Raw genomic sequence first — 9,877 nt, forward strand, 5'->3', positions numbered from 1 at the left:
TGAATCATGGTAAAAGCATGCTGTCACCTTGGGGCTCACTGTCATTCTCTCCTCAAATCTCAATCTCCACCTTGGCAGGGAGTGCTGAGCAGAACTGCTGATCTTTTGACCTCCCTAGGCCTCAGTTTCCTCCACTGAAACCCCATGAGGTGGCTTGAAGGGCCCGGGGAGAGACCCCATGGCCCAGCCTGCTTCCATCCCTCTCCTCTTCAGCCCCTTTCATCCTGAAGTTGTGTCTTGGTTTTGTACTTTTTTTCAGTTCCCCTGTCTCTTTCCCCTGACACGAAATTTGCCCTGGAGATAGCTTCTGCTTCCCATGGCCCTATCTACCCGTTGTCCATTTGTCAGAGCTTTCTTCTTTAGTTTTTACTTTTTAATTTAGAAATGACCAGCTGAACCTGTTCAATGGTAATCAAAGTTTTGTTTCATGGTAGCAAAAATAAACAAACAAATAGCAAGAGAGAAAATTTATTTTGAACCCCCTGCCCAGATAGGGTGATTGGCTCATCCCAGTTTGTCCAGGACTTTCCTAGTTTTAGCTCTGAAAATCCCAGGGCCCCAAGTGCCTAGAACACTGGTTGGCCATCCTGGGCACCAGCAGCAGTTTGTCCCATCCCCTGTTAACCGCAAGCCTCCGGGTCCAGTCTGATTCCATTCTTACACCAGGTTCACAGGCAATGAACAAGCTGAAGAAGCCAAAATGGCTAATCCTTTCAAAGTGTCCGAAGCTTTGCAATGTGCCCGTTTCAAAGTTGGCGCTGTTAGGAGGAGCAAGCAAACTTAACGTCCTTGGACACAGATGGTAACTCAGCCAAGACGACAAGTTTGCCTTCTTGAGTAGGAGCTTGCTAGAGAAGATCACAGCAGTGATCCCACCATTTGCCATGCTCTCCACCTCCTCTTTTGCGCCAGACTTCTGACTACCTTAGAAGGAAGCCAGGGACGGCAGGATCACTCTAAGACCACTGCCAGGTCATGATGTGGTTCCTGTTGAATGTACCCGCACCTCATTTCCTTGCAGGGTTCGGGGACTGCTGCAGTGGACTTCACCAAGAAGGTACACAAGAGCCTTGGAGACTGTAACCCCCAAAGAAAGCCCTACCTGAGAAGGGTGGGGAAGTCCTTGGAGCCAGCCACCCTGCAGCCCCTCCAGACCACTTCTGGGCAGAGCTAGTCTCAAAAGGACCCTGAGAATCTTTTGTGGCTGAGCAATTAAGTTCAGGTCTCCCTGGGGGCAGACAGGAACATGGGGCAATGCCTCTGGCTGTTCAGATTTCACCTCCAGCCCCACAGATGAGTCACCTGGAGCCAGCTGCTGCTGAGGTCTTGCTTTCTCTCGCTCAGGAGCCCACATGCCACTGTACACACTCCAACAGAGGCACTGCCAGAGCACAAACCCCAAACACTGGTGGTTCTCAAACGTGGCCATGCATCAGGGTCACCTGGCTAAAATTCAGATTGCCCCCAAAGATTCAGGGGGTCTGGACTGGGGCAAAGAGTTTGTGTTTCTTACAAGTTCCTAGAGGTTGTTGGTGCCACTGGTCCGGGACCACCCTTTTTTGAAAACTGTCCCTATAGACATTTTTGAAGAACTTGTAACGCAACATGGTTGCATAATGGCTTATGTTTTTATGTTGCAGGATCACGCTGCCACCTGGGGACGACCCTTTTTCCTTTTCAGGGTATAGCATGTTTTCTCACCTTTGCTTTCTAACCTCGATTCACTGCAGCCATCCCAATCGTGGAGTGACTGCAAACAGCAGAGCCAGGACCCCTTGGTGAATTGGTGGATAATTATGGGGACTCTCTCACCCTTCACTGGGTATCACTGCAATCAAAATCTCCTCCTACAAGCTTGTAAAGGCAAGGGTCCAACAGGAGGAGAGGCTGAGAGCACCAGAGTAGGCGTAAGGGAGTTCTGCTGACAGACAGACACAGGGTAGACCAGAATCTGAGCCCGTGTTTTAGAGCATTAGGGTCCAGGATTCATGGCCCCAAAAACACATGGCAGGAGGAGCTTAGGCACCATCCTCTCCTCCTTCCTGGGTAACAGAAATTCTTGCAAGGGTCAGAGGGTCGAAGAGTTATCTTAGATTTTAATCGGCCATTCACTAGCTGTGCTCCACCTTTGAGATTCTCAGTATCTGCATAGAAAAATGAGCAAGTCAGACTAGATCCATGCCCCCAGAAACTGCATTCTGTGAATCACTGGCGCTAAAAGATACCCTGCAAAAGTCAGAAAAGATTGGAAAACACTGCACCCGACATTCACAAAGACTCACAATACACCCTGGCCCATCGCAGGCTGTAAGAAGTCCTGCAGAACACAACCTGTGTCTCTTGGCTTAAGCGTTTGTTTCCCGAACATAGGGACTGTGGAGCTGTTTCCCACCCCTGTCTCACTCCCATGGGTCTGTATGACCTACTCGTTTCCTGGAAAGTGCTTTGAGAACAGTCCATCTCCATGACGTCTCCAGACTGGGCAGTCCTGTGCTGGATGGTTTGTGGAACCTCCTACCACATAAGCATAGGCTAAAGGGTGGGATGATGGGTAAGTGACGGTGTTGGGATCCTAGGAGCAGTGAGGTTCCTGGAGCACTGTCCCCGAGGACCTCCAGACTGGTGCTAGCCCAGGGCGAGAGCTTCCCAGGTGAGTCCTCATGGAAGGCAGTGAAATCCCTGTTAGAAGAATGAGGCCTTAGGGTTCAATAGAGAGAAGAGCCGAATCAAGATAAGGCTGCAGAGAATTGTGTCTCAGTATCCGTAAGTTGCTCCTTTTTTTTTCCAGCCCAGGAATGGCAGAAACACTGAAGATGAGGCCCAGTAGGTAGTCCAAGGTCAGCTTCATCACAGTTTTTCTCTTTCAAGCAAATTTTATGTGTCTGACTGGAGAGAGTGAGAGGCAGCCACGAGGGGGGAACATTGTTTAAGAAAGGAGGACCCTGCATAACCCCAAGGACTCTGCCCCTTCCCTTTTCCTGCACACAGGACCACAGAGATCCCCACCCCAGCCTAGCAGATGCAGGCTATCTGGGCAATATTGCAGCCTTCACTTCCATGCCCAGCTCTTTGGAGGCATGTTGTCTCCCGCTGTCACTGTGATGGGAATATAGGCTCATTGCAGCCCAGCTGGGCCCTCCGTCACTTCTCACCTGGCCCCCTTGATAAGGAAACACCACCCTGTCATGCTTGGGTGGTGCACCAAGGAGTTCTGGAAGCTACCAAGCTCCCTACACTGAGAGCATTTCTAAGTACGGCCAGGCAAGGCTGTTTCCCCCTTCCAACGGTGCTCTGAGATCCAGAGTTTTAATTTGGAGCGATTCCTGGGCCTTCAGCCCTGTGGAAGAGGAAGTGAATCCTCAAGAGCAGCTCCGGGCCTTCTCTGTCTCTCATGAGGATGTGGTCCCAAGGATATGAGGCCGCTGTCCTATGGATGCTGCCAGCAGGGGCCAGCGGTCAGGGTCCCAGCAGTCCAAGGTGTCTGAGAAAGCTGTCACACTGCTGGGAAATGGCACTACCCAGCAAACACAAGGCGAAGATGTTCCCTGAGGCCATAGTGCTTACACCAACCTAATGGCCTGATGAGATACAGCAAAACCAAATCTTACAAGTACTGATTGTGGGAAAAGCAACCTGGGCCTTTATGACATGTCAAACTGAGGTCTAATTGTGAAATATGCTACATAATAACCTGCCCATGGGCTTTGTCTTGATTCTGAGAATGATTTCACCTGAGCAATACATTTTTCTTTTCTTTTTTAGGATTCAATGGTGAAAGAAAGCTGGATCTGATGAGGCCATCCAGGGATTATGTTGAACAAATATCAAATTTCTTTCCACAAACAGTATTTAAAGATATTTGTCTTGCTCTATGTTCACTAGGTATTCAGCTTCATAAAAGTAAAGTAGCATTGTGTGATATTGTGAAATACATGTTTGGTCTTTGTCCATATTTCTTGACATACAAGTTCTAAAATTCTTGACAATTTCAAAACGTTCAGTGTCTCTTTGTATACTGATGATTGGCAGTGGCTGGCAGCCTCTAGGTAGCTTTGGGGTGGGGCTGGTCACCAGGAAGACCAAGGCAGGACTAGAGGATTGGGACTTTCAGCCCAACCCCAGTCTCCAGGGAGAAGAGGCACTGAAAGTTGAGTTGGTCACCAGTGGCCAATGTTTTAATCAGTCGTGCCTATTGTGAAATTAAACAATTCAGACTTAAGGCTACTGGAACATTAAATGATTTGAACCTTGAGAGAGATGTGACTGTGTGGCCTCAGTCGTGTAACATGCAGCTGCCACTGCGGCTTCTCCAACTATAAATGAACTCTCTTCCTTATTTTTTGTTCTGTAATCTGTAAAATGACTAAGAAAGACTGAATGGCACCAGAGATAAGACCCCTTCGCTCTTAATTACTGACCTGTGTTAGATATTAACTTCTTCCTTTATTGCCTTGCACTCAACTCAGACCAGATGACGCAGAAGACCCCATGACTATTACACCCTCAATGTGGAATGTTAAATACCCATCCCGAAAAAGAACACAGCCTATAACCCATCCAGTTGCCTTAACTATGCACTAACCTTCTACAGACAGTATTAAAATCCTACTGAACTTCCTGAAACCTTGCCGATATCAACAACTCTCAAACCTCTCCACTGGATATATACCCAGTAATGAGATTGCTGGGCTGAATGATAGCTGTTTTTAGTTCTTTAAAAAATCTCCAAACTGCTTTCCACAGTTGCTGTCCTAATGTACATTCTCACCAACAGTTTGTAAGTGTTCCCATTTCTCCACAGCTTCAACAGCATCTGTTGTTTTTTGACTTTTTATAATACCCATTCTGACTGACGTGAGATGGTGTCTCATTGTGGTTTTAATTTGCATTTTTCTGATCCAGATGTTGAGCATTTTCTCAGATGTTTATTGGCCACTTGTATGTCTTCTTTTGAGACGTGTCTGTTCATGTCTTTTGCCCATTTCTTAATGGAGTTATTTGTTTTTTGCTCATTCCATTGTTTAAGTTCCTTATAGATTCTGGATATTAGACCTTCATTGGATGCATAGTTTTTGAATATTTTCTCCCATTTTGTGGGTTGTCTGTTTACGCCCAATAGTTTCTTTCGCTGTGCAGAAACTCTTTAGTTTAATTAGGTTGAGAGGGAGGAGATTTGTAAAGTCTAAGCTCTCACTGTAGACTCTGATTGAGGGTCTGAAGAAGCAGGATCAGTCCTGTGCCAGCTGCTGTTTCTTGTCACTCGAGGGAGTTGTTATGGCATTTTCCAGCTGCAGCATGACCTTGGGAGAAAATCACATTATCTGTGATCATTGCAACTCACTTTATCTGAGCCTATTCTCCCAGCTGGATTAACAGCTGAGTTGCTTTTACTTCTTTCAGTTCAAACTTCTTTTTACTCTTTAAGTCCTGCACAGTTTTAACTGTTTCAGTTAATTGGATTTAGTCAAATATTAAATATTCCCTTTTAAATCGTGTTAAAGCTAAATATCCACACCTCCCTCTGCCACTGATCATGAACTACACACAGGATCAAAGGCCCTGCATATCCTAATTAGGCCATATGCAGAATAACTGTAGGTGGTTCATTAAAACCATTGGAACTAATAAAATTCAGACTAAAATCAGAGGTGACTTATTCTCCGCAAAAGTGGAACATCTACCTGCTGCAGCATGACCAGCTTCTCATGACTGATTTTCTCTAACGAGGCCCTAAAGCATTCACTAAGAGAAGTACTTACGTGCTCTTTATCTCTCATTTCTTAAAAAAGAAACTAGAAAATCACTTAGAAGTTGGGCATATTAGAAGCCCAACTATTATAGCTGATAAAAAAAACAACTCTACTTCAGTGGTTCTCCAATGTTAACCTGCTTCTGAAACACCTACAGAGGTTGCTACAGCCCAGAGTGCTACATTCCACCCATAGAGATTCTGATTCATTAGGTCTGGAGTGGGGCTCAAGAATCTGCACTATGAAGAAGTTCCCAGAGAATGCTGATGATGCTCTTGCAAGCACCACACTCTGAGAATCACTTCTCTAACTCAGATCCTCCTCTGTACTTCTACCTTCCACACTTTTGCACTTTGTGTTTTTCCTGCTTGAAATGCCCTCGCTGCTGTCCACTTGACTGATTGCTTGCTTTAATTTATTTTTTTTTTTTTTTTTTTTTTTTTTTTTTTTTGAGATGGAGTCTTGCTCTTTCGCCCGGGCTGGAGTGCAGTGGCCGGATCTCAGCTCACTGCAAGCTCCGCCTCCCAGGTTTATGCCATTCTCCTGCCTCAGCCTCCGGAGTAGCTGGGACTACAGGCGCCCGCCACCTCGCCCGGCTAGTTTTTTGTATTTTTAGTAGAGACGGGGTTTCACCGTGTTAGCCAGGATGGTCTCGATCTCCTGACCTCGTGATCCGCCCATCTCGGCTTCCCAAAGTGCTGGGATTCCAGGCTTGAGCCACCGCGCCCGGCCTTGCTTTAATTTAAATCACACGTGACACATCCTTCCTTGGCCATTGTATTAGTTATTTATTGCTGCATAACAAAAGGCCCCAGGGAAGGACCTCCAGAATGGTAGTGTGAGGTATGCAGGAAAGCCACTCCTTGAGAAACATCTATTTATCTGGTCAAAATTAGCAAACGCAAACATTTAAAATCTCTAGAGATTGAGCAAAGTTTATAATACATTGAGAAGGATTAATTCTATAAAATCTGCGGAAACTCAGTAAGAAGCGTGGAAGCTGACAGTATTCAAGCTAGGGACTGTACCCATCTCCCTACAGCTCTGTTTCCTGGGACAACTGTCCCAGTGGGCCCAGCAACCAAGTGGCAGTTCACATAATCCTAGCTCCCTGGGTAGGAAGAGCTCTTCAAGGAGGTTTTGGTAGATAGTGAACTTTGGCAGATCACATTTTTTAAAAATCGTGCTGCAGAAGGCCTGTCTCAAGTGGGTGGTGGTCACTGGGTGGCACCTACTTCTTTACCCTCAATTCCCACTATGTAGACAGGATTCTGGCAAGGCAGCTGTTGAAAAGAGTAACCTCATTTCCAACTGAGCTCTCTAATGTGGCAGAGCTGCTCCGGCGGGCTCAGCAGATGAATGGCAACTGCTTTTACTCCCAGATTCCCAGGGCTGGAGATCTAGTGTGAGCAGATTTGGAACAACCTTTGAATTCCAGCACATCTCATTCTCCAGGACTCTGTGCAGCAGAAGATGTGTACTGAGGAATAGCAACAGCGTGGGCACTAGTTTTCAGCATTCTCTCTGCAACCCCTGACACATATCTCCTTCTCCATAGGGAGGACCCAGATGGGACAGGCAGAGTTCTCCACCCCTCTCTCTAGCTCCTGCTTTATAACATATATAGCACAGAGGGAAATCAGAGAAAACCTCAAAGACAGGCAACATCTTGCTTTTTCTGAAGGGACTTACTTCAATTGGATCAGACTATGAAGCCATTTACGTTCCAGGGTGTTGTCAAAAACAGCAATCACTTAGTCAGTTTAATGAGATCCACCAGAAACTTAATGAGAAGATCAGGAAAGGAGACAGTAAAACATATTACATTTGAAACCACAGTAATCCCCAGTGGACAGAAAGACTATATTGCATGCCCAAGCTGGCATCACCTGAGGAATTACATCAGACTCTGTAGATTGTGGAAAAACTGGACTTCATTGAACTAGTGCAGCCAAGTTGCCAAACAAGTAAGCAAGAACAATTCGAGTTGGGGGAGAGATCAATATCCAGAGTGGCTACAACATAACATCTGAACTGTCCCATTTTCAACAAAAATTATAAAAAATGCAAAGAAAGAGAAAAACGTGACACACACACAGGAGGAAAGAAAACAGGAAATAAAAACTGTCTTTGAGAAGGTCCAGATGCTGGAACTGGCAGATAAAGAACTTCAAAACAACTATTATAAATATGTTCAAAGATATAAAGGAAAGCATGCTTAAAGATTAAAGGAAGGTATGAGAGGCCAATGTCTCACTAAATAGAAAATATCACCCAGGTGTGGTGGGTCATGTCTGTAATCCCAGCACTTTGGGAGGCTGAGGTGGGCAGATCACAAGGTCAAGAGATCAAGACCATCCTGGCCAACATGGTGAAACCCCATCTCTATTAAAAATACAAAAATTAGCTGGGCATGGTGATGTACGCCTGTAGTCCCAGCTACTAGGGAGTCCGAGGCAGAATAATTGCTTGAACCTGGGAGGTGAAGGTTGCAGTGAGCCGAGATTGTGCCACTGCACTCCAGCCTGGCAACAGAGCAAGACTCTAATATATATATATATATATGCCAATATAAATCATTTCTTGAAACCCAAATAGAAATTCTGGAGTTCAAAAATACAATAACTGAAATGAAAAAATCATCGGAGGGGCTCAACAATAGATTTATGCTGACAGAAAATAGAATCAGTGTACTTTAAGATTGATTGATATAAATTATGTGAATTACTTTTTAATTAATTAATAATTATTTATTTATTTATTTTATTTTTGGAGACAGAGTCTCACTCTGTCACCCAGACTGGAGTGCAGTGGTGCAATCACGGCTCACTGCAACCTCCGCCTCCTGGGTTCAAGCGATTCTCCCGCCTCAGCCTCCTGAGTAGCTGGGATTACAAGTGCCTGTCACCAATCCCGGCTCATTTTTGTATTTTTAGTAGAGACAGAGTTTCGCCATGTTGGCCAGACTGATCTTGAACTCCTGACCTCGGGTGATCCGGCCGCCTCAGGCTCCCAAAGTGCTGGGATTACAGGTATGAGCCATCACACCCGGCCTCTTCTACTTTGTTTTTTAAAAGAGCTGATCAGATTCCTAATTCTGGTACTAAATATGTCTCCTTTAATACTCTCTAAGTGTCCTCTTAGAGAGGTGACTTTTTCCACATTCTCAAGTTCTGGCTGAGAATATTCTCTTATTTTATTTTATTTTTTTAGATGAAGTTTCACTCTTGTCACCCAGGCTGGAGTGCAATGGCATGATCTCAGCTCACTGCAACCCCTGCCTCCCGGGTTTAAGAGAGTCTCCTGCCTCAGCCTCCTGAGTAGCTGGGATTACAGGTGGCTGCCACTATGCCCAGCTAAATTTTGTATTTTTAGTAGAGACAGGGTTTTACTATATTGTCCAGGCTGGTTTTGAACTCCTGACTTTAGGTGATCCACCCACCTCAGCCTCCCAAAGTGCTTGGATTACAGGCATGCACCACCACTCCTGGCCACAATATCTCTTCCTAAGTGAGATGTTCGTGTATGTGTATGTATGTGGGGGGGGGGGCACTTTTTCTTAAAAACCTTTTTATTGGGCCGGGCGCGGTGGCTCAAGCCTGTAATCCCAGCACTTTGGGAGGCCGAGACGGGCGGATCACGAGGTCAGGAGATCGAGACCATCCTGGCTAACACGGTGAAACCCCGTCTCTACTAAAAAATACAAAAAACTAGCCAGGCGAGGTGGCTGGCGCCTGTAGTCCCAGCTACTCGGGAGGCTGAGGCAGGAGAATGGCGTAAACCCGGGAGGCGGAGCTTGCAGTGAGCTGAGATCTGGCCACTGCACTCCAGCCCGGGCGACAGCGAGACTCGGTCTCAAAAAAAAAAAAAAAAAAACCTTTTTATTTTCAAGGAGTTTTAGTCTTATAGAAGAGTTGTAGAGATAATACAGAGAGCCTCCATATACTCTAACCCAGTTTCCCTCATCAATATCCCCTTTTCTCTTATATTATATTCTCCCCTATATTCTCTTACATTAATATGGTACAGTTGCTATAATTAATGAACAATATTGATCTACTATCAACTAAAGTCCATACTTCAAAACCCTAAAACCAAATTAAGCTTTTATCTAGTGTCCCTCTTCT

The 9,877-nt window shown here is 45.5% G+C and overlaps 1 protein-coding gene across 3 annotated transcripts in view; it reads left to right on the plus strand.

Moving 5' to 3' along the window:
• The window catches only part of NMS (neuromedin S), a 45,122-nt gene extending 41,237 nt beyond the window's left edge, over positions 1-3,885 (plus strand). For all 3 annotated transcript variants that reach the window (XM_033239045.1, XM_033239044.1, XM_033239046.1), the window contains 4 exons: positions 1,022-1,057; positions 1,641-1,682; positions 2,789-2,837; positions 3,763-3,885. In XM_033239045.1, the coding sequence (XP_033094936.1) occupies positions 1,022-1,057; positions 1,641-1,682; positions 2,789-2,827 (117 nt within the window). In that variant the 3' untranslated portion in view covers positions 2,828-2,837; positions 3,763-3,885. The remainder of the gene's footprint in view (positions 1-1,021; positions 1,058-1,640; positions 1,683-2,788; positions 2,838-3,762) is intronic.
• Positions 3,886-9,877: the final 5,992 nt, after the last annotated feature.

Source organism: Trachypithecus francoisi, unplaced genomic scaffold (assembly GCF_009764315.1).
Source record: "Trachypithecus francoisi isolate TF-2019V2 unplaced genomic scaffold, Tfra_2.0 Lachesis_group17, whole genome shotgun sequence".
Classification (NCBI taxonomy): Eukaryota; Metazoa; Chordata; class Mammalia; order Primates; family Cercopithecidae; genus Trachypithecus; species Trachypithecus francoisi.